The sequence below is a fragment of the Petaurus breviceps genome, unplaced genomic scaffold, assembly GCF_028583685.1.
Source record: "Petaurus breviceps papuanus isolate PSGF00001 unplaced genomic scaffold, PetGlider_PUasm1.0 90825, whole genome shotgun sequence".
In the NCBI taxonomy this organism is placed as follows: domain Eukaryota; kingdom Metazoa; phylum Chordata; class Mammalia; order Diprotodontia; family Petauridae; genus Petaurus; species Petaurus breviceps.
Window position 1 is genome coordinate 6,278,168 of NW_027187353.1, and position 25,341 is coordinate 6,303,508.

Here is a 25,341-nt window from a genome sequence, read left to right on the forward strand (position 1 = left end):
CTAAACATAAAGATCATATGCCATATGAACTTTTGTAGAAGGCCTGAAAGCAAAAAGCTATCTTTAAGTGATCTGAAAAATGTACATTCAGTTTTCTTTAACTAGAAAATAAGTGGGTCAGTAACAAAATAGCTCATAGAAAAAGACAAGAAAGTAACTGAAAGGAAAAGTTTGAAACCAGCTGAGATCAGATGAAATTAAAGCAGCCACTGTCCCGTTTTATCACATAGACACATCTTATATTAACATGTTATGCTTTGGTGGAATATCTCTCCTTCTAACATGGAGAGAAATCCAAGTTAAATGAGGAAAGGTACTAAGGGCTGAATCTTAATGAAATATTAAAATCAAACCTTCTACAGCTCTCCTTTTAAAATCTCATAGTGATGTTTGAGAAATACTGACTGGAGAGTGATCTCTTAAGTTCTTTTCTTTAAAATCAGTTTGCCTTAAGGTAGTCTTGTGTTATATCAGATGTGATTCGCCGGGCACCTGCAGATCCTTCTTCTGATTTACCAGGCAAATCCAGGAGAAGTAAGGGCTCAGGGCATTCATTTGGAAAGATTGCACACTGAGGATGAATCAGTTTTCGGCAGTCCTGGCTGGGATTTCACTCACATATCACAGGAGAATAGAATGCACACACATTGTTTCATCCTCCCCAGTCCTGCATCTGACCAGCAGCTGAGAGTGACAGTGAGTGTGAGAGAACAGTGATGAGTAAGCCCGAGGGTTTGGGGTGATGTTGATATCTGTCGGTTACTATGACTTCTTTTTTTTCCCCCCTCAATTGCATCACACCCTTAAAAATGGTGGTAAGTGAGCGATCTGCATGCTTTGGAGTTTGTTTACTCTCCGCTTCAGTCTATACGATGCACAGTTCATGATGTTAACACTTTTCTTCAAGTTTACCTCATTCACCTTCACAACTAATTTGGATTTTAGTTTGCTGTTTAATCTTTTTTTTTTTTAATTTCTGTACCTCTCCCCCGCCGCCCCACCCCCACTCCCCCACTGTATTTCTGTTTTCTTCCCCTCTCCCCTGAATTTCTCATTAGGGGTCGGGTCCCTTTTTTGTCCGTACTGTACTGTGGGTATGTTGGCTGCAGTTAGTGGTTCAGACCAGCAGGGTAGAAATGCAATGCTTTTTTCCTTTGTTCTTTTGAACCTCTAGAAAAGAATGTGCAAGTGAACTTTGGGGGAGGCAGGGGAGGAGTTCATCAGGTTTAGAAGTTAGAATGAATAACAACTGCTCCCACTCACAGGCATGGCACCCACTCTGCTTCATCATTGCTAAAACACCTACCTCCATGCAGTCCTTTGCACGTTAGAAGCCTGTTCAGCTACAGAATGGCCTCATTAAACTGATGCCCAGAATCACGCTTTGTCACACCGAGGGGACATTAGCCAGATGACACTGTTTTTGTTTTGTCTTTCTTGTTTACTTTAAAGCTTGGTAGCCAGGGTGCTGATGTTCTTCAGTCTACAACCTTGTGCTAGAATTGGGGGTTTTAGATGGCCCACTGGAGCATTCCCTAGAGAAGTCAGTGAGCTCACGGCTGTCTCGTTTTCCACTCACAAGTCTCAGCAGGGCCTCGTGCCCAGCATGTAGCATTGTTGGCTTGGACACGACGGTGGGAATCGAGAGATGTTTGCTGCCAGGGGAGGACTGAGTCTGTGCTTCCTGTCTCAGTAGTTAGTGTGTCTCTGTATATCCAGCACACGGACGTCTTGGTTGTCCTAGTTTTTCTCTGTTCCCGTTTTGGGATAGTGAGTGTAATGCTGCTAGTGATGGACTCCTGTGGACACCGGGGGTGTCGCTAGCCTGTCGTTTGGCTGCTGATGTTGGTCTGTGGTCAGTTCTTTATTTTTTGAAGTATTTTTTTGCTCCGGTCACTGTGTGTGCTGGCGGTAGCTTTGCCTCTCCGTTGCCTCCAAGGTACAGGTGGAGCAATGTCTCCTTCCGACAGACATTCCTCCTGGTGTGTGCTCATGCAGATGCCTACACTGAGACTGTGATTTCCATACCTGCTTCATGTGCACCGAGCCCCTTGTGGAATCCTGCTGAGAGTTTGACTTGAGTGAAGCCAAATGGTTCTGACTTAATCCATCTGATTTTACCTATGTGCAAAATGGAATATCCAACAGAAAAGCTGGTGTAAATGTTCCCTCCCCTTTGTGGATTTCTTTACATCCCTGCTTAGAACCACCTTGGTCACCTTTAGAGGGAGCAAGAAAACAAAAACAACATAAATAGTAATTATCAAATGCTAATTGGATCTTGTAAATTTGTGAGAAGGCATCTAAACTCAAATGACTGAATTCTTTTTGAAAAACCTCTGGTTTGGGCCAGACTACAGGCAGAGCACAGGTTCTCTTTGTAGCATGCCCTTTCAGTAGAGGGACGACTACCATTTGACTTGCCTTCTTGAAGGTTGCACATTACCCACTGCTGGCCGAGGGCAGCATTTATTCTGCAGTGTGTCACACTTCACTGTTGTGGCTTCCTAGTCCACCATCTCATTTTATTCTCCACTTTAAGGATCCCCTGTATAATTGCAAACATGGAGAAAAAGAACTGTCCCTTTTGGGGGAAGCAAAGATTTGTTTGTAACCATAGAGAACATACAAGTCCATCCACATTGGAAGACTGGCTCCAAAATGCAGTCATTTCAAGAAAACAAACAGCAGGATTTTACAACTGAAATGTTGGTTTGTCTTCTCATCTATTTAAGAGTGAACCACTGGAACTTGGGGACAAGATGAGTATAATGATATTGCAGTTATCTGTCCACTACAGTTGCAGTTTTTCATGACAAGCATTCAAAGTGTTAACTAAAATCATTGAAACAACATACCTGCCATTAAAAACTTGAAATCAGAAAAATAACTCCATGAGTCTTTTGCACTACCAAGTGGAATGGCCTTTTAAAATAAATGCTATGGATAGATGAGTTTGCCACTTGCAATTTTTGGTCCAGGTAAAAGTTCTCTACAGACCCTAACTCTACTGTCTCTCTTCTTCCCCTATCTTTCAATGAAATTTGAACTGAAATACCTACTGCAGATGATGAACCAGCTGGGCCAATGTAAGTACCTTCTCCGGTGATTGCCTTAGTAATTATCTGATAGAATGGAATTTAATTCTTTTGGATTTGCAGTGAAATAAATGGGGTAAATTGGAATAGCAGGGGTAGTAAAAGAGGGAAGTGAATGTTGCAGTATATTAAACACTGGCCAGATGGATGATCTTTTGATTCTCAGGATATGCAATACGGTTAATTTTTTTTTAGAGATGAGCTTAACTATTTTAGTGTACTCACCGTTCATTTTAGGTAGGCTTGATGTACTATAAAATTTCAAATTGGTAACAAAGCACTTCATGACTCGAGTCTCATCTTTAAAAGGAAGGGAAGGCATTGATCTCTGTGCCCTCCTCCCCACCCCCACTTCCAGCTGTAACTTTTTATGATTCTAATTTCTAAACTGGTACAAATAATGTGAGTGCCGGTTAGTGAATTGTTGTAACACAGCTCAACTGATTTTCCAGTTTCTTGGGGAGAAAGGCTGCTGCCATCATGAAATCAAGGAATGTTTTATGGCCAGAGGATGAAGTGCCTGGGAGGCAGGGGAAGGAAAAGGGTAGACAGCAGATCCTCCTCTTCCTGCCCCCCACCCCCAAAGTATTTTTAACTAAAACAACAAAGTGAAAGCTGACTGTATGCTGACTTGGGAGTCCAAAGGTCTGCTAACTGAAAGAGAGCAGCTTACAAAGAGCCCTCCGTAGAAAACATTTATCTATCGGTTCTGTGCAGTGAAACCTGACTACCCCAGGGATGGCAGTGAGTGAAGGGCCCTCTGTATTTCCATGTGTTTAAGATTCTCAAAAATGTCTCCTGACTGAACTGAACTCTCATGATTCCATTTTTCCTCCGAAGGAAAACCAACTCCACCAACAATCACAAAGATAAAAACTTGCGCCAGAGAAACACAAATTAAGCGCTGCTCACCGCGTAAGTATGGCCTTGTCCAGACAGTCACAAGTGCACATGCAGACGGACCGCCGTCTGGTGACTGTTCTGAAAGTTCTGCTGCTGTGGGAGAGTGGGGGATACGTAGGTGGACGAGTTGTAGGATTGCTGACGATGCTCCTTCTGTCTTAAGTGACTGAGAAGGAGCACTTTGCAGCTGAGTCCAGCCCCATCCCGTGCATGCATCCTTCTGGTGAACATTGGAGGTTTGAAAGCCAACATTTTGCAGCTCTACTACTCACTTATCAAGGGAGTGAAATTATGTAAAAATCAATGACATTCTCAGACCATATTGTTCCTGGAGGCCACCAACTCCCACTTTGTTCACTACATCCTCCCTCACAGCACAGCATCTGGATGAGCAGATGTGCCAGAGTTCCCTCTCCTTTGCACATGGAGATCAGAATCTCACACCTTCACATCCCTGAGCATGTTGTGTGTCCCCGAGTTGTTTAGTATCCCCCCATCCTGCCTAAGTCTCTTTTTAACATTTCAAATCCTTTGTTTCTTCACAGAGCTTTAGTTTCCTGAGACTGGTGGCAACATGACCTGCTCAATTTTATGCCTGGACCTCTTTGGTTCCATAACTCCAGCTGTGTTTGATTTTTTTTTTCTTTCTCTCCTGATTTTTCAAGTGAGCAACAATACGACGACTGTCTAAGCATGCCTTATTTAGCCTCTCCTATAAGGACGACCCAGCCAGACACATTTTAAACAATGCTTCAGTGTAGAAGGTGTAAACTCTTTGGGGCTTGATGTGCTGTGAATGTTGCATTTTTCCTTTGTGAAAATATTTAAATAGAAGTAAGGAAGGTCCTGTGCGGATCAGCTCATGCATGCGCCATCTTTTACTTAATGCAGCTATTACATTGGCAAAGCTCTAAATTGCACTGCTGCCATCTAGTGATACATTTTTGTAAAGTACAGCAAACCTAAAAATATATACAGTATATATATATATATTATATATATTTATATTTTTGGGGGTGGGGAAAACCAAAATACAGTAAATGCTTGATTCCTTTTTAAGCTGCTGATATTCATTCCTTATTGTATGTTGTCAGATGAGAGAATTATACTGTTCTGGTACTTAAAGAGGAGTAATATAAACTGAAATTTATAATCTTAAGGGCTTAACCTAAGACTTTAATGAGATACTGGGACAGTCTAATGAGCAGTTATGATGAATTGCAGTAAATACTACATATATATGCATATATATATATGTGTGTGTAATTGCTTTTTAAGTGATTTTGTTGTTAAATCATGTAAATTCTTAAATTCCTTTTGCACTGATGTGTTGAACCATATTCTTTGTACATTTAATTCAGGCAGACTTTTATAATTTACTTTTTTGTTTTCAATGATCTTAAAAGTGTTATAGCATGGTAATATTCTATGCAACTAATTATACTTTTCAGTTGGACACTGTAATTTCCCGTCTTGATTTAACAGTTGATTGTAGAATTACAACCTGAGGAGGTTCTCATTCGGTGCAGAGCTGTCGATGCATGAACTTGTGTTCTGTGTATTTGTTGAAGTGCAATGATGTATAAAAATAAGTGGATTCACATGTTTTTAAAAAATAAAACACTGATAAAAGAAAGATGTTGAAACAACAATCTTTATTCTACAAACTTTGGGAGAAACCATTTTATCAATAAGATAGCTCTTTATTTATGTAGACAACATTAATTCTCCAACCCTGTTAACTTCTTCAGTTCCTTCTCTACATCTTCAACAAAGGCTGGGAAATTCTGATCCATAAGGCACAACTTCAGGAAGGGACCTAACTCTTCTGCATTCCATGCAGCTTGCTCATAGGCAAGTGGCAGTTCTGCTGATGTCAGGATAGACTGCAAAGACAGGACATGACAAGCTTACTGGGCAATGAAATTAACGGTGTGAATCATTACAGAACCCATGCCTTTCTTGACTCACTTGCCACAGATGGTTCTGTGAACTAAACACAAGTGACTAGCAACAAAAAAGGGAGCCTTCTATCTGAAGCTTCACATATCTATCTGATGGAATACATTCCATAATCTGTCCTTTTTAAATAAAAGTATTCCGTATTAACGAGCCAATGCTTTGGCCAAGAAAATTGAATGACCTTTTTTCTAAAGTGCCTGTGCCACATTCTGAGGTTGAGGGAGAACATGTGACTGTGGTTTCAGGAGATTTGGGCTGAATCCTGACTTTGCTCTATACTTGATGTGTGACTTTAGGTAAAGTTCTTCACTTCCCTGCCCTCACCACCTAGTCCAGTATTGTAGTTCTTTGACTTTTTTGAGCAACAGACTATGTAACATTGAGTTTAAATGCCATAAAAGGTATATCCATTTATAAAAGTATAGTCAGTTCTGCTCTAACTAGCTTGTTCTGAGAACTCCAATTTGTTTCAACATGACTGGTATATTAGGGAACAATTTCAACATAATGTGTATTTTGTGTTTGCTTGTAAGCTATTTCGTCAATGAGAAACAGCAAGAGAACACAGAAAGCTGCACCATTTCCACAAACAAACTTCAGGTCTTTTTCAAGGTCGAGTGCCATATTTATTGTGTCTCTTCTGGTGCAGAAGGAGCTGTGGGCTGAGGAGGGCTGGTCCAACCCTACCCCTTACCCCATCTTCCAGCACAGCCCCAGGAATTTCTGCTCACCAAGGCCACCCTTTCTCCAGCAGTGACTTGACTTTGCCAATCCAGGCCCTGTGGGAGCTGGGGCATCAAACAACAGCCTGAGGCTATGGACACTGCCACTATTCATTGTAATATTTGTGTATTTCTTAACCATTTTACATGTATAAAAACCGTGCTACTGTTTTTATTCGGTTCCTCTCTTTTTTAAGTGTCACTGACAATGTTTTTGAGTGTTGTGCTAACCCTGGTTTTTATTGAGTAATTTTGCAGGGTGATTTTTAGGAACACATATCACATAGCAGAACTGACCTTCAAATAAATATTCATTTAAGATGATAGTTAATATCATCAAAATACAATTTCCTTGTATGTTAAGAAAGCCTAAAGTAGGGTTGGGGGGAGGGCACTTTGCCAAACCCTTTGGCAATGTGGTAAAGCCAATGGGGTCCCTTTCTCAGGATGATGTTTTTTAAAGTCATGAAATAAGACACATGTCATTACCAAAAAACAAAACAAACCTTTTATAGTGAAATATGGTTACTAGAATTTTTTCTAAGTTTCTAGACCCTAGGTTAAGAACCTCTAGGTTAAACCTTTTATAGCACCCACTGGTGATGTATATGAAAGCACACAGTAAATAACATAATTGGAAATCATCACTTGCTTATGCAGACAACAGGATGTTTAAGAGTATTTACTAAAGAATACTAACATAAGCAGATTCTGCCCTCGGCTCATGCAGTTTGTTTGGTAAAGTGGATGGATGGACTACTGGCCTTGGCAATATAGGTTTTCCTGCCCTGGACACCAAGTCCCCAAACCCTCTAAACCTCAATGCCCTCATCTATAAAATTAGGATAATAAAATCTTTAGTATCTACCCCTACCTTCACATGAGATTGTTAGAACCTTTCTGCAAACTTTAAAGCACTATGTAAATACATCATCTGAATGCATTATCACTTGACACTCCTGTCACAAAGTTGTTTTTTTTTTTTTTGATAACTTAGGGGACTTCTTCCTATCATTTTTTGAAAAGAGAGAATAATGATCAAGTAGTAAAAATGAGAAATAACTGGGGAGATCCAGTGATGACTAAAAGAACATGAATTGGAGAGCTGTTCTACAAGGGGCTCTGGAAAAATGAGATGAATGAGGTGTAGGAAATGAGGATGAGGTATAGGAAAGCTGCATCCATAGCAGTACTGGCCCAAATGAAGCATGAATCCATCAGACTTGAGAGATCACTTTGGACTGGGGAGATGCAATCAGATCCACTTGAGCCTGGGAGAATGTTTTCATTATAGGAGGGTTGAAAAATGGAAACATTCTTGAATTGCAGTCAGAAATAAATGATAAAATGGCATTGGTGAGGATGGGGATGTTTATAGTTCTGCTTAAATTTTAGTGCCCAAATTCCATGTAAGGAATTCATTACAAGGGTAACCAGTCTGGCAGAGGCCAGGACTTACCTAGGTCAGAAGAGGGGGGAATCCTCCTACGTCCTTGACCAAAAGGACTATTCTGTTTTAGTTAGAATATCCCCAGATAATCCATGAGGCCACACAAAAAGAGTACTCTGGGCGAGGATGGACTGGACCAACTCGATGGCCAAAGTCAAGAGCTTTCAAGCTAGTTCAAGAAACCCATGTTAGGTCAGGACTTAAACAAACCTCGACATTTTCTAAGGAATCTTCCTTTTTATACCTTCATTGTCTATTTCCTTTTTTCCCATCCTGTGTGTGTAGCCCAAGGGCAGTAATATCCATGAACTATTTATGGAACCTTCCCTAAGTGCTTACTTAGCATAGTGCTGTAGAGACAGGGAGTGTACAAATAAGGAAGATCCATTCTTCCTGTGGTCACTCTCTCTCTCTATTCAATGGGAGAGTAAATTCCCGTTACCAGCAATGTTTAAGCAGAGGCTGAATACTCCAAGAAGCTGCTACAACAGAAAGGCTGGGCTTAGTGACTTATAAGGCCATCTTTAACTAATCCTCTCCTTTACCTATTCACCTCCCCCAGAACTGCCCAAGGCATGATCTAAAATATTTATTGAGTGTAGAAAATACAACATGGAATGAATGAAATTCCTTTGATGTAGTGAGTTTTCTGTCATGAGTCAAATTCAGTGGAGGTCATCCAATCCCTACTTATCAGGGTCCAGTTTCTTTATTAAAAATGGGTTTAATTCAACCCACAAATTTTAGATATTTTAGTGCTTTGAAAATGAAAGCTGTTTTTATTTATTAAATGTTCAAAAAGCTCATGTCTGAAATTAATGAACCTATATTCTCTCAAGCGAAAAACAAAACTACAAAGAGAAAAAAGCATACCAAGGCAGCATTTCAAGTAGGCCTCTGTTGAGAAAGCAGGTCTGTTGCATCAAGACTGAATTCTCTCACATTTCCCGCCTCTTTTTCCATACTGAGCTGGTGAGAATGAAGGCCACTTAGCAATGAAGACTTACTTGCCCTTTAATCTGAAAACTGTAGCTGATCTGCCTCTGTCCCCAAATTGGTTTTCAGTGTTTTCTCTGAAATAGCTCCAAAATTCACTATCAAAATTAAATTAAGGCTATCCCCTTCAATCACCTGGGGATATGGTAGCTGATTCTTTATCTCACACATTACAAGGCTTCTGGCCCTTGCTATCAAATCATTCTTCCTATTTTTATTTACTTGTGAAAATAATTTTGCTCTACTATGTACTAGCTTGTCTAATCTTGTACTGAGGATAAAGAATATGGTCCCTTAATTCTCTTCGACCTTTGATTTCTAAGCTTCCTTCCTCATGATTTCAAGTTCACTTTTTTTGTGTTACTATACAGAAAGCTCAAAAGTGAAATATAAATTAAGAACCACAGCTTTTGCAAAAAAAAAAATACTAAATCTGGTCAAATATTGATCACAAAAGTTCATTCTACCTGTGCTAGTTGTATCATTGATACCCTTCCTTCTGGAAAGGCGCGGGAAGATGCATAATGCGGTTTTAAATTCAGATGTAACTGGAATAAAACAATATAAATTTTAAAAATGAAATTAGAATAAGAATGGAATGTTCTTAAAATGCAAAAGTATTTTATTTAAATGTATAAATTTGAATATTTTAATATAAATATGAGTTTAATTTAACATAAATATAAAATATAATAATTTGAATATATATGAGGAAAAATGCAGTTGTCCAAATTTTTGAAAGATAATATATCAAAATATAGGGGAAATCTATTACAGCATTAATAATTAAGACCCATTTGCAAAAGTGATACTTTTAAATTGGATAGTGGGGATCAATCTTGTTTAACTGAGCTAGATTTTACTTCTTAGAAACCCTTTAATACCAGAAGTTAATATCAAACAATCATGACCTCTATTTAATATGCTTCAATATCCGACAGGCTCAAAGTCACCCCTCTATCCACCAAACATCCAGGAACATCTGGATGCAACCTCTGAGTCAGAGGCTAATCAAAAGATCAGGGAGTAGAATGACTAGAAACAAGGGGGTGGTGTGATGTTCATGCCTGAGATGGTGGGGGGGAGGGGGAATGTTCCCTGATGACAGCAGCAGCAGGACTTCACTTCTATCAATCATAAACAAGTAATATTTTGCTTGGGATTACTTTTTTTTTTTTTTTGCCCAAAGACCCTTCTAACAGTACACTTGTTTTTCACAAACCAATTTAAAATACTGTTTTAATTGCTGACCCAACAATTTCCCAGCCTGTATCCCAAAGAGATCAAAGAAAGAGGAACAGGAATTTGTGACGCCATCATTTTACTTTTCCACCATCTTAGAATTGGGTAGTTGTTGCAGACAGACCTGTGGCTTCAGTGATATAGGGAACTCTGTTCTGGAAACTCCCTGCCTCCATTTAGACCTGCACTTCAGTTGCTGTCCTATAGCTCTCTGTGGTCAAACTTCTTGAAAAAGCCATCTATACACCAGCTATCTCCATTTTCTTTTTTTTATTTCCTTAAATCCTTTGCTTTCTGGCTTCTCAGATCTCTTCCCTGCTAAATTTCTTGGGGGGGGGGGGGAAGAGGCCTGATGTCTCAACTTCCTTACTACCCATTTTCTCTTCAGTCCCTTGTACTTGAGCTTCCCCACACCCCTGGCATTATCACCAGGGACCATGGCATCACCAAATGCAATGAATTTTTCCCCTAGCCAGTCCCACAATCTGATGCCCTCTCCACCAATTTGGTCTTACTATCTCTCTAACTGCTGCTTTTCTGTGTTAACCCTCATTAATGTGGATTTCCACAACATTCTGATTTTGGACTTTTCTCTTTTTCTCTCTTGGAAATTCTATTCACTCCCAGGGTTTCAGTTACTACTTTAATGCAGATTGAGCCCAAATCTCTCTTGCTTGTGGGCCAGGCCAGCTTCTCCAACTGCCTGCACCAATCCCTCTATGAGTATGTCCCCGTTACTCAGTCGACTCGGCCAAAACCAAGCTCTTTAGCTTTTCCCTACACCCATTCCTCCTTCCGACCTCACCATTGAAGTCCATGGCACCTGAACTCAGTAACTCATTCAAAAAGCATTTCTAAAACAAGGCCCTGTGCAAAGAGAAAGGGCTACAAAGAAAAGTAAAAGCCGAGTCTGTTCTGCTGCAGCTCACATTCTAATGGGGAGGCAGCATGCAAATAGCTGTGCATGTGTGACAGGCTCAATGTAAATGGAAGGCCCTCAGGTCTCCCCTCAATGACCTAGTTTCCCCCCCACCCTTCTCTCCAGGACCCTTGGGTTCTGCCTCTGCCTCTGCCTCCTCCCTCATGGCTCCTATTTCCACAGCTACCTTCCTAGCACAGGCCCTTCACCACTTTCCCAAACCAGCCCAAACCATGAAGCTTTCTATCTCAGTGCTTCCTCCAGGTCTAGCATGACAGCAGCCCACTTACCCCACTCTGCTCACTGTCCTTCACCTGACTTGTCTCGGCTGCTATCTGGCTCGGGCCTGGCTGCAGCTCCTGGCTTAGCTCATCAGGAACCTGGATTGTTACATACTCTTCAAGCTTTTGTACACAACGGTAGCAGTTTTCCAGGGCCTCTTCTTTGGAATTACCTCCAAACTGTACACGGAACATGCGACTCTTATCCTGTACACAGAAGGGAAAAAAAAAAAGGTAAGTAGTGACAGCCTGTCAAAAAGAAAGATACCTTCAGGAGAATCATGCTCCTATGAAAGGATCAGGAACTCTTAGACCTGTCACAGGCTTCAGGAACTGAACCACAACTTTCTTCTACTCTACGGCCACCATCATCAGACTTTGCACTGGGAAATGTCACATGCTGACCCCAAGTGAAGCTGAAATGCTACAACCAACTAATGTGCTGCTCAGCCGTGTCCACAACTCTTTTTTTTTTAAGGGGAAAATGATGTTTTTACTTTCTTTGGAAAGTGGCTTCCAAGGCCTCCGATTCCAGAAAAGTGGAAAAGTCAGTGAGAGTAAAGCATTCTGAATATGTCAACCATCAATGTTTGTGAAGTGCCTACTATGGGCTGTTACATGATGCTCAGGATACAAAGACCAAAATGAAAAAGGCATCTTTTATGTGGTAGGGGGGCCCAGCACGTAAACTGTGGTGTCTCAGGAGTCTGTACAAATGGACCAGCTTAAGGAGCAGCTTTGGGACACCCTGAGCAAAAAAGGTGTGTGTGAAGTACGTGAGTATGCTGTTCTGCTGGGAGGGCCAGCAAAGGCCTCATCTGAAGGGAATCTGCCTGGGGAGTTCTGGAGGTGGCAAAGATAAGTGAGATGCCCAGTGAAAAGATAGGAAGTGGAGTCCTGCATGTGAAGAACCCCACAAAGGCTGGTTTGTCCAGACTAGTAGGCACAAAGGAGAGGAATGTATACTACAGCTGGACAAGCTAGCTGAGGTCTGGTTGTGAAGGACTCTCAATGCCAAGCAGGGAAGTTTCTATGTAAATGTGGAAGCAAGAAGGTCATTCAATACCTCTAGTATTGGAGATTCCTTTTGGGTGTGGATTTGTGATTCCAGAGGGCCCTTCTAACCCAAACTTCTGCAACAGCATAAGAGAAACCCGAGAGAAAAGGGACTTTAGGAAAGTCACTCTGGCAGCCTTTTGGAGGATGGTTTGGAGAGAGCAGAGCCTTGAGGAACAGAAACCAAGGAAGAGGTTTGCAAGGGTCCAGATGAAAGGTAATGAGGGCCTGAATTAGGGCGACAGCCATATAAGTGAAGAGAAAGAGATGGATGTGAGAGATGTAGCAGTTACAACAGACCAGATCTGGCAACTGTTTGATTTGGAGGATGAAGGAGACAGGTGCTAAGGAAGACTCTGAAGTTGTGAATCTGAGTAACTGAAAAGATGGTGGCTTCCTCTACAGAAATCAAGAAGTTCAGGAGAGAGGGCATTTGGAGGTGTAGATAATGAGTTGTTTTAGACATACTGAGTTTGAGAAGCCTGCACGCCATACTACATCAGTGTTTAGAATGGCAAAATTTTAGGCCATTATGACATCTGGATGGAACCTGGCAGATAGGACAGTTAATTAGCCAAATGGTGCATTCAACTTGAATAATTTTACTTTTACCTTGCAGAAGTGGTAAAGGGGGCTGTGATGCTAATGAAGTTTGTGCTAATAATCTGTAGTGTCTGTCTTTTAAATAAGGCCAGACTACCAAATCACACATTGAGAGGAAGTCTTAAATCTACCCTATGATGGAGCAAACCCAGAGACAATTATAGCACTAAGAAAATTAGCAAGAGTAAGCACAGATGTTAAAGATCACAGAAAAATGGTAACTGCATGACATTTAATCACAAAGATAAAGAGACTTGAACAATGACAAAAAAAGTAATATTCTACTGCTCAAAAAGGAAAGGAGTCAAAACAAGTTATCTCCCAGCAGAGTGGCCATTCATGTTCAATGCCCAGGAGTTCTGATGGTAACTCACTCTAGAACATCACTATTTTTTTCCTTTTGTTTACACCTATTATTTCCTAAGTACAGCAAACTCCCAATGTAGAAATGCCAAGCTTTCGAGTGTCGCCTTAGACGACTGAAGGATTAAGTGACTTGCCTACAGGGACAGAGTCAGGATATGTCACGAGGCCAGACCCAAGATCCGTGTCTTTGTGATTCAAAGGCTAGCCTTCTGTCCGGTGTATACTGTCACTCTCTTCCACAAAAGTGTTCAAAACACTGATATGTCAACTGCTTACAGCTGACCATATTGAAAACGTTGGGCTCCTATTTGACAAAGTCTGAATCCGTTCCCACAGGCAAATTTCTCCCCATCTCCACATCTCTTTCCTATATTTAAGCTATTTTTAATTTTATATACAAGCCCAACTGGCAAGGTCAGGTCAAGCTGAGGGAAAGCATTTAGCTTATGGACCATGCCTAATGAAGGACCAGGGCACCAAGCTTAGAGGAATATATTTTACTATGGAGAACTCCAGACTTTGAAAAAGACTAATCTAAAAGTGAGTGGCCGTTAGGGAAAATAATTATTTCATTTTTAAAATGTTTAATATTCAATTCATACTCATACAACATTTCTTTTGGTACTTCCTATAGTTCTAATTTTGCCTTGTGAGAGGCAAACTGTTTAGGACTAGTTTCCTATTTATGAAGAAATCATCTTTTCCAAGTTTGGGTCAGAAAAACCTAAAATCCATTCTTTTTTTCTTAATTTTTAGTTTTCTTCTATAAGATTGAGTTCTAAATTTTCTCCCTCTTCCTCTCTCCCCCCCATCCCAAGATGGCACACAATCTGATATAGGTTATACATATACATTCATATTAAGCATATGTTCACATTAGTCATGTGGTAAAGAATTCAAACCAATGGGAGAAACCGCAAGAAAGAACCAAAAAGAGAGAGAGCAAATAGCATGATTCAATCTGCATTCAGATTCCATAATTCTTTCTCTGGATGTGGACAGCATTTTGCATCATGAGTCTTTCTGTGTTGTCTTAGCACCCTGCATTGCTGAGAAGAGATGTCTATCAAAGTTAGTCATTGTACAATGTTGCTGTTACTGTGTACAATGTTCTTCTGGTTCTGCTCATTTCACTCAGCATCAGTTCATGTAAGTCTTAGGTTTTTCTGAAGTCTGCCTGTTCATCATTTCATACAGCACAATAGTATTCCATTACATTCATATGCCAGAACTTGCTCGGCCATTTCCCAACTTAGGGGCATCCCTTCAATTTCCAGTTCTTGGCCACCACAAAAAAAAACTACTATAAAAATTTTTATACATGTGGGTCCTTTTTCTAATTTTTATGGTCTCCTTAGAATACAGTCCAAGAAGTGATACTGCCTGATCAAAGGATACGTACATTTTTATAGCCCTTTGGGCATAGTTCCAAATTGCTCTCCAGAATGGTTGGATCAGTTTACAACTCCACCAACAATGCATCAGAGTGTTCCAATTTTCCCACATCTTCTCCAACATTTATAATTTTCCTGTTTTGTCATATTAGCCAGTCTGATAGATGCGAAGTGGTACACCTCAGAATTGTTTTGATTTGCATTTCTCTAATAAATACTGATATACAGCTATTTTTATATGACTATAGATAGCTTTAATTTCTTCAATCTAAAAACCACCTGTTCATATCCTTTCACCATTTTAAAATCCATTCATTCTAAACATGAAATTCCTTCATGTTAGCCATCCCTATTATGATTCTGCAACATCTGATACAGTCTTTGAGACACAACCGTATTTTTTAAAATTTTGTTTCAGTTCACAGAAAAGCTGAAAGTGGCCATAATTTTCAATTTTACAATGAAGGTGAAATCCTAGGTCATTAGCAAACCACTGTAAAATAGTTCTTGTCAATCTAAATGTATTTTTTAATCAGTATGACAGCCTGGAATTGTATAGAGAGAGGTGACTAAAAATGACAGTGTAGAAATGTCATATTTCTCAACTTTCTCTATTCTTATGTATGTGAAATTTTTTAAAAAGTGATTTCTAATGTGGCTTTCTGATTTTTATCATCTCAAGCTGAAACACAATTTCAGGATGTTTACACACAAGATAAAACAAAGTATATAAGGAATAACTTGAAAATGAGTTACATCTTCATCATCAGTCTTATTCATATGTACCACCACTTCCGTGATGACATGAATTACAATGGAAACTTATCAGAATGTTAGCTGAAAGAATTAAGTTGAAAGCCTTAATAAATGTAAAGTCAAAAGAACCTCCTTGTTTTCTACAGGAAAATGAAAAGCTCAAAAACGCACATCCAATCCCTGATTTTTATTTTCTTTGAACTGCTTAGACAGAAGAGCATACTGCCTTGTTAAAAAGTGATTTAACAGTATTGATTAGAGAAATGCAAATTAAAACCATTCTGAGGTGCCACATCAAACCTATCAGATTGGCTAATATGACAAAACGGGAAAATGATAAATGTTGGGGAAGATGTAGGAAAATTGGAACACTAATGCATTGTTGGTGGAGTTGTAAATTGATCCAACCATTCTGGAGAGCAATTTGGAACTAGACCCAAAGGCCTATAAAAAAAATGTGCATACCCTTTGCTCCAGCAACACCACTTTTAGGTCTGTATCCCAAAGAGATCATAAAAATGGGAAAAGGATCCACATGTACAAAAATAGTTGTAGCAGCTCTTTTTGTAGTGGCCAAGAACTGGACATTGAGGGGATGCCCATCAATTGGGGAATAGCTAAATAAACTGTGGCATATGAATGTAATGGATTACTGTTGTGCTATACGAAATGATGAACAAGAGGACTTCAGGAAAACCTGGAAAGACTTACATGAACTGGAGAACATTGTACACAGTAACAGAAATACTATGCCATGACTAACTCTGATAGACCTACCTCTTCTTAGCAAGGGTCTAAAACAACTTCAAAGGACTCAAGATGGAAAACGCCGTCCACATCCAGGAAAAGAGCTATGGAACCCAAATGCAGACCGATCATGCCGTCTGCATTCTTTTTTTGTTGTTGTTTCTTCTTTCTCGCGGCTCCTCCCACTGGTTCTAATTCTTCCTTAAAACATGACTAATGTGAAAAAAGAAATACCCTGTCCCCACATGAAATTCCTAAACATAGCCACCAGTAGTGGAATCAAGGGGATGGCAGGCAATATGTTCATGAGGCAGCTGAAAGGGACAGTGGATAAAGTACTGAGCCTGGGATAAAAAAGACCAAGTTCAAATCCAGACTCAGACACTTATAAATTGTGTGACTCTAAGCAAGACATTTAACCTCGGTATGACTCCTCAGTTTTCACAGCTGTAAAATGGAGATAATAACAGCTCTTAATTCACATGACTGTTATGAGGACCAAATAAAACATTTGTAAAGTCCTTTGCATAGTGCCTGGCACATAGTAGGTACGATAAAATGCTTATTCCCTTCCCTACAATCACTATTAAGAATTCTAAAACTAATCATATGCTCTAACCTAGTGATTCTACTCAGAGATCTATGTCCTTGGGATGAAAATCAAGAAGTATGTAAAAACCTGATCATAGCTTTATTTGTAATAGCAGAAAGCCAAAAAGTAGCTAAGTGGCTCAATGGATAGAGTGCCAGGCCTGAGGTCAGGAAGGCTCATCTTCCTGAGCTCAAATCAGGCCTCACACTTACTAGTTTGTGACCCTGGGCAAGTCACTTAACTGCCTCAGTTTCCTTATATGTAAAATGAGCTGGAGAAGGAAATGGTAAACTATGCCAGTATTTTGCCAAAAAAATCCCAAATGGGGTCACAAAGAGTCAGACATGGCTGAAAACAACTGAACAACCACAACAAACAATAAATAAACCACTGTCAGGTGTCATTCATTGGTACCACAATGTAATCAGGTATTTTCCTTTGTACCATATTATTATTATTATACCATAAAAAGGTAAAGGTGTAGAAAACAGAGAAATATGGAGAGACGTAAAAAAAAAGGTGTAGTGAAAGCAGAAAGAGAACAACAAACACTGCCAACTATACACACACACACACGTAAGATAAACAGCAACACAAATTTGTAAATAGAGATAAAAAAGATTAGAAAACAGCAAATAAGTTATTTCATATTATATTCATTATTAAATAACGTGTTTTTTGCCTTTACTAAATAGTTTTACCTGGAATTTTATTTCTTTTTCATAGGATCATAAATTTAAAGCTAGAAGGGACCCCTTCACTTTACAGAAGGAGAACTGAAGCTGGCATTGACATTGTAGTCTTTTCACTATTATATATTCATCATCTTCACTGAATCTGGTCACACTGCATGGGTATCATATAACTGTGAGATTTGGCTTCCATGAAAAAGCAGTGATGGTAGTGAGGGGACAAACATTAATACAGGTTCTAAAGAAAAACCTGGTCGACATTTCATCACCTAAACTCCTTAAAGGTTTCTTTTATAATCTGTTAAGACCACTAATAAGAGAAGCAAATTCTGCTGATCAGAAAATGTCACAAGTGTGGAAATCACCAGTGGCAAAGCTAAAAATGTGATTTAACTGAAGTGATTTCAAAATTTCCCTCATACTCAGAAGTGAAAAAGCAAGAAGCAGCAGTAAGAACAGTAGAAAGGGGGTGGCTAGGTGGCACAGTGAACAGAGCACCAGCCCTGGAGCCAGGAGGACCTGAGTTCAAATCCAGCCTCGGACACTTAACACTTACTAGCTATGTGACCTTGGGCAAGTCACTTAACCCCAATTGCCCTGCATTCCCCCCTCCAAAAAACAAACAAACAACAACAAAACAGCAGAAAGTTGAGCAGGCCTCTATATACATGGCCAGAACTTATCATGCAAAAAATCTGTCTCACCACAGAAACAAATATAGCTTTGATCATATGAATACAATGTTTTAGTAACTTTAAGTTACCAAGAGAATAAATGAATCTTATTTCCATTAAGAAAAAACAGAATTATTACCTATTTGTACAATCGTTCTGTCACAGGGTGGCAAAAGGACAGCACTAAGGAAACAGTGGCAGATAAGAACATAAGTGTCTGAAGTAGGAGGCAGACAGCAGAAGTGATGCAGTTAGGCAGTCTTTTACCCAGAAAATGAATGGTGATAGAGCTTCTAAATTTGAAGGCAGTCATATAAAGAAAGGGGCATGACCATGTAGAAGCAGGAGGTGTGGGCGGCCTGTAGCCATGGATGACTTCCACCTTGACTCCCCATCTTCCTTCTGGTTTTGAAACATGAGGATGGTGGCAGATGTTATTTATCTTCCTCCCCCATTTCCTTCATAGCTGCACATGTCTTACCTATATAAGCTAATGTATGGGATGAAGCCACTTCCCTTTGGTGTCTGCCTTTCTTTGACAGGAGGCCTTGTGAAAACATGAAATCTGTGCTTACAGCAGCTCTATCTCCCACCAGCAAAGTAAGTATCTAAGCAGCTTCAGGAATGGGCTAGTGTAATGGGCAGAGTCGGCATCAAGTTAACAAGCACTGGCCATATGTCAGTGAAGATTTCAGGGAAGCCTGAAGGAGGGAGAGATAAGGAAGAGAATTTCCTTTATGGGTGATATCCAGGGAAAATGCTGGGAGTTGAGAAATGAAGGAACAGCAGGGAGGCCAAAGTCATTAGGGGGAGAGTATCATATAAGAGGATTGGAAAGGTAGGAGGAGGCCAGCTTATTGAGGACTTTAAATGCCAAACAGGATTTTATATTTGATCATGGAGGCAAGAGGTAGCCACTGGAGCTGGCTGAATGGAGAATGATGCAATGGATTATGTGTGAGATGGTCAGACCTGTGCTTTAGGAAAATCAATGTGACAGCTGAATGGGGGACAGACTTGAGTGGAGAGTCTTAAGGCAGAGAGAACCACCAGAAGGTTAGAGCAATAGTCATCTGTTATGTGAGAAGGGCCTGCACTAAGGTGGTGACTGTGTTGGAGGAGAGTCAGGAGTTGGCGGGGGGGAGGGGAGGAAAAAAGAATAAGGAGTCAAGAAGGACACCTAGGTGGGAACGTCGGTGATTGGGAGGATGATGGTACCTTCCACAGTAACAGGAAATAAGGGAAAAATAAAGATCACCAGAGAGAAGATCAAGGTTGGTGAATTGCGAAATGGCTGGTCTGTAGCCTTGCAAAGACTGTTTCATGTCCCAACAAGACTTGAATATTTGTATGCACTAGTACTGTACTGGTAGTGACACATTCCTAGATTCTCTTCTAATCATTTTGCAATGTATCCTATTCTTTTGTGCTAAGCATTCCATTTTCTGTGTGGAAATAAAGGATCTGTTGCATATGCAATTCTTTATATATCATGTACCTTTCTCATTAACTTCTTTTTGGAGGAAGTCCTAGACAGCAATCAAGAAGAGACTTATACCTGAAGGAGCTGGGGTGGGTGTGACAAGACAATTAATGTAAGAAATGGAGAGCCTAGTAACAACCGTGGTACATAACTACATGGCTAGGTTATGGAACAGGGAGGAGCAGGTACCCAGCATCCGTGAGGCCTCTGTGCTAGAGATCTGGAATAAAACATACTCCTTTAAATATTATAGAAAGTGCCCAAAGGTCTCCACTGATCACCCCTTGTCAGGACTCTCCACTCCTCTAGCCTTCAGCCTATCTCACTTTTCTCAGTTGTCCACCCACCTCTCAGTCCCTCCTCCTCTACAGCTCTTCTCAGTCCAATCCCTACAAGTTTGGATCCCTAACCCTTCATTTCTGTTCTGTGTGTTCTTCTGTCCACTGCCACATTGTTAATGACGACTTCCATGTAGATGGTGGCCTAAAGCTGTATCTCCATTCCCAATGTGTGTCTCCCAAGCTCCATGAACATGAAATGAGTCATCTCATCATCGTGGAGATTATATCAGCTTTGACACTCAACACCTCAGCACCTTCAGTGGTCTCTCTGCCCCCTGAAGGGAGGTCTAAATGGCAGAACCATCAACTCCTCCAAGGCCTTCCTTTATAGAGGACTCAGAATTTTTCAGTAATTTTTCTGTCTGCTGCTCTGCTTGTTTTAAATCCACCAATATTGAGGGTACCATGCTGGGTACTCTCAGGGTTGCCCTGCCCCCTTTCACTTCTTTTTGTGTGTTATATTCCTTTAGTAGATTGTAAGTGCCTCAAGAGCAAGGATTGTCATTAGGATTATGTACTTTAGGAAAGATCTGTGGAAAAGTCTGTTAACATGCATTCCGTGGATTTCAGCTCAAATGAAAGATACCAATTTTTAATAGAATCTTAAAATAGGAAGGGATCTAATTAAAATCATTTAACTCTGGAAAGAAGGAAACTGGGGGAATTTTTTTTACAGCAAGTTTCTCTAACGAAGCCCTCATTTCTCAAATATGTAGGGAAGTGATTCAAATTTATAAAAATAAGAGCCATTCCCCAATTGATAAATGGCCAAAGGATATGAACAGGTAGTTTTCAGATGAAATAATCAAAACTATCTACAGTCATAAGAAAAAATGCTCTAAATCACTACTGATTAGAGAAATGCAAAATTAAAGAACTCTGAGGTACCAACCCAACTGGCTAAAATGACAGAAAAGGAAAATGACAAATTCTGGAGAGGATATAGGAAAACTGGGACACCAATGCACTGTTGGTAGAAATGTGAATTGATCCAACCATTCTGTAGAACAATTTGGAACTATGCCCAAAGGGCTATAAAATTGTGCATACCTTTTGATCTAGTGATATCACAACTAAGTCCATATCCCAAAGAGATCAAAGAAAAACGTAAAGGACCCATATATGCAAACATATTTACAGCAACTCTTTTTTTGTGCTAGCAAAGAACTGGAAACTGAGGGGATGGCCATCAAGTGGGGAAAGACTGGACAGGTTATGGTATGTCATTTTGAGGGAACATTGTTGTGCTGTAAGAAATGAGGAAAGGAATGTTTGTTTTTTCCAGAAAAATCTGGGAAGACATGCTGTAAAAATTTTTCTCCCAAGTCCTCTGCTTTTCTTGGTTAGATGGCTTCCAATTGGATCCCTTCCAATTCTAAGATTCTATTAAAATTTAGTGTCTTTCTTGAGAAAGAAATATTTCAAACTTGAGTTGAAATATTATCCACTGAGTGAATGTTAACTGACTGTTTTCCACAGATCTTTCCTCAAGTACACAATCCTAGTGATTAATCAGTATGCTTCTTTGATGAGAACCATTTGTAATGTTTAGCATAGCTGGGAAGCAGGTAAGGGAATTTTTTAAAATGTGAAAGAGAAAATAAAAAATATATAAGAGAAAATTAAATGAAGTACATCTACATACATTTTATACATACATTTTAGCATCCACCACCAAGAAAAATCCTAAGCAAGTAGCAAAAATGAAACAACTCCTCTCACTGCTATTTTTGCGTGAGAAGACAGGGGAAGACCTGAAGAAAGTCAATTAAAAGACACTTAGGCCCTTCATAGGCCTTAACTTTAAAAGGGAATCAATGTCCCCCCCACTGCCAACTGGACCCATGCTTCATTTATTTCCTTAGTTCATGTTGTTTTGTGAATCATGGAATGAAGGTTAAAACATCCTAATAACTAAATTGAATTTAAAGCTTTTTATGAGCCAACATTTCACAAATGACAAGGAAAAAAAACTACCCATGCAGAAAAGAATGGCATGTCAGACTGGATGGCACTGTCTGCAAGATGCTTGCCTTTATTGTCGATCCAAACAATAAACAATCCACCCGCCTTACAATCTTCAGCCACTTCTTGCTGTCGATGAGTGAAAAGCCTTCCTGGAACAAAATAAAGCAAAACAGAATTAGATGAAATTACCTAAAAAACCAGGAGGGTCTTATGAAGGAAGCTATTTCCCAGGAACTGCCCCCCTGGGTAGGATTTATTTATTCATGACTCAATAGTAAAAATTACTCAATCTTATTAAAGACAAATATATACGTGTGTATATGTATATATTTTTTGTATATATATATGTGTGTGTGTGTATGTGTGTATATACACACATATGTTTGTATGAACTTTAATGTCCTGGAATTCTTTCTACAGGATCAAAATACTTCTTTGATTCATTTCTTAATTTATTTCATATTTGAAAAGAATCAATAACGTTCCATTTTAAAATTGCAAATCTAAATTGATATTTTCACTTTATCAACGAACAAGATAATGTAAAACATGTACACCACTAAATCTCTTCTGTTTGCCAGAATCCAACTTTAAAACTATGAAAAATAAAAGTAGTTTACTGATGTAGTACCAAGGTGTAGCTACTTGCCAACACAATGCATATACACTGAGCCATCTTCCCAGAAGCATGCTAGGAATCTATGCAGAATAAGATGAAAGTAATTTTCTTTTTGACACAGAATTCTTCAGGACCGATCTTGGCATTTTTTTTTTTTAAGAAAACAAATGAAATAAACCAAGAGGGCAGCAGAGGGCATACAAGTCTTGTGAGAGATAGTTGAATCATCAAAAGATTGAAATAAATTTTTACTTCAACTTATTAATAAAGTAAACAGAACAGTGTACGTAATGATTATTCCTGCTCTTAGGTTCCAATTATGCTGTCACTGGATCTCTTTAGATAAGCAGTACATTAAGGCAAAACCCATTTAGCATATGGTAGAACTAATCCAGGGATTTGATAAGCTGACAGTGTACAAATACTGCATGCAAATTGGCTTTCCACCTCATAATGATATTCCACCACGACCACAGTACCCTCCTGGGGGAATTAAGAGATCTCCCTAACTACTGTTAGAACTAAGAAAATGAATGTCATACTAAAAGATAGGGGGAAAAATGTCAGAAAAAAATGTATCTTCTTTCACTTGAAAGAACTCTTCCTTTGACCAAACAATCAAGGAGTACTTTTACAAAATGCCAATTTTAAGAAAACATACATTTTTTATAAATCAATATGGTGGCTAAAAATTTTAAAAGGGGCAAAAACCTCTGTGAACACTTACTGCAAGTTATTTTCAAAATCTCCCCATCAGTGTAGTCAAACAAAAGGAAGCACCTAGATTAGGTTATTTATTTTTTAAAACAACTGTGATATATCTTGCACATTCACAGGAGAAAACTCACTGGGGCAAGAAAATACCAGCAAAATTCCATGAAAATTCCATAGGGGCAGTGTTACAGTTATGTGTCTGGGGGGAAAAACACCTCATGGCTATCTAGTAAATTATGGGGAAACTGATTTAAAAAAATGTCTGAAAATATGAAGTTAATTTGAAGCTAATTATCTGATAAGTGGTAAATTTTGCTTTTCTTCCTAAGTTTTGGTAACTTTTTTCCAATAAGATCTCCTTTATCATAGTAGGAGGTAGAAATAGGTATCACTTGAACTAGCCTTTGGCTATGTGTTCAGTCGGGTCAACTCTATTGAAATATAGGAATTCCTATAAAGGGTTAGACTTGTGATTTATCTAGCCAAAGATGCTCTTGTCAATCAATCAACAAAGTATCTATTAAGTCCCTACTAGATGCCAAACACTGGGGATTTGAGCACAAAGAAGGAAGCAATCTTTATACAAAATGAGCTTACATTCAAATGGAGGACACAATTATATATAAAAGCACATGCAGCATAAATATAAAGCTAAAAAATACATGCATATAGATATATGCATGCATTTATACTCACACTGTAGTTGTATATAAGGCTGTTCACGAGGGAGGGCACCAGCAGTTGGAGGCTGGGGTAGGATCATGAAAATCTTTTTTTAGGGATTTGTTCTGTGAAGTCTGGATTTAGTTGAAGGGCCATACTTGAGGGCCTAGAGGGCCACATGTGGCCTTGAGGCCACAGGTTCCCCACCCCTGGTCTAGAATTTGGTAGTTGAATTGTGTCTTGAAAAGCAGAGAAGGGTTCAGAGGGAGAGGCAAGGAAGGAGTATATATATTCTAGGTATGTGAGATGGATAGTGCAAAGGCAAAGAAAATGGCATGAGCAAAGAATTAGAGAGAAGGCCAGTGTGGCTGGAACACAGAGTATAGGAAGGCTATGATCTAATGAAGTTAAAAAGGTAGGCTGAAGTCAGAATGTACAGGGCTTTAAAAGCTCAACCTAGGAATTTACATTTTATTCTAGAGATAATGGGTAAGTCACTAGAGGTGGCTGAACAGGGGAGTCATGGGATCAAATCTATACTTAGGGAAATTATTTTGGCAGCACTAAGTAGGACTGATTGGAGTGGTGAGAAATTTCAGGAAGTGAAACCAAGGAGGAGGCCACTGCAATAACTGAGGTGAGAGGTGATAGGGCCTGAACAAAGGTAGCACCTGTGTAAGTAGAGAGAAGGATCAGATTCAAGAGATGTTAAGACAGAAATGCAAGATGTGGCAAATGACTGGATATGTGGGGTAAGAGAGAATGAGAAGCCCAGAATAAGGTTGAGATTATAAACCTGAGTTATTAGAGATAGGGTGGTGCCTTCAACAGAAATAGGCAAGAGGCAAGTTTAGAGGAGGAAAGGGTTTCATCCCATATTTTCCCTGTATTTATCTTTCTGTTAGACTTATCCAAAACTGAGGGAGGGATACTGAAGGCTCTTGTCACTACTGTGTTGCTCTCTCTGTCTTTGGTATCACAGATGTTTCTTTTGTGAATTTCGATGCTAAGGCATTTGGATCATTTAAGTTTATTACTACTGTGTTTCCTCGATAATAAGACCTATCCCGAAAATAAGCCCTCCCCTTACTGTGTAAGAT

At 39.5% G+C, this 25,341-nt stretch overlaps 2 protein-coding genes across 6 annotated transcripts in view; one reads left to right on the forward strand and one right to left on the reverse strand.

Annotated features, from left to right (window-relative positions):
* The window catches only part of NPTN (neuroplastin), a 72,876-nt gene extending 67,239 nt beyond the window's left edge, over window positions 1–5,637 (forward strand). For both annotated transcript variants that reach the window (XM_069071211.1, XM_069071209.1), the window contains 3 exons: window positions 3,068–3,089; window positions 3,939–4,013; window positions 4,547–5,637. In XM_069071211.1, the coding sequence (XP_068927312.1) occupies window positions 3,068–3,089; window positions 3,939–3,999 (83 nt within the window). In that variant the 3' untranslated portion in view covers window positions 4,000–4,013; window positions 4,547–5,637. The remainder of the gene's footprint in view (window positions 1–3,067; window positions 3,090–3,938; window positions 4,014–4,546) is intronic.
* Window positions 5,638–5,722: 85 nt separating this feature from the next.
* Window positions 5,723–25,341, reverse strand: part of REC114 (REC114 meiotic recombination protein) — a 99,353-nt gene continuing 79,734 nt past the window's right edge. For 2 of the 4 annotated variants that reach the window (XM_069071215.1, XM_069071212.1), the window contains 4 exons: window positions 22,311–22,394; window positions 11,583–11,780; window positions 9,599–9,679; window positions 5,723–5,887 (listed from right to left, as the gene is read on the reverse strand). In XM_069071215.1, coding sequence (XP_068927316.1) covers window positions 5,723–5,887; window positions 9,599–9,679; window positions 11,583–11,780; window positions 22,311–22,394 — 528 coding nt within the window. Of the gene's footprint in view, window positions 5,888–9,008; window positions 9,105–9,598; window positions 9,680–11,582; window positions 11,781–22,310; window positions 22,395–25,341 lie in introns of all 4 variants that reach the window. The other 2 variants (XM_069071213.1, XM_069071214.1) reach the window with 2 other exon arrangements.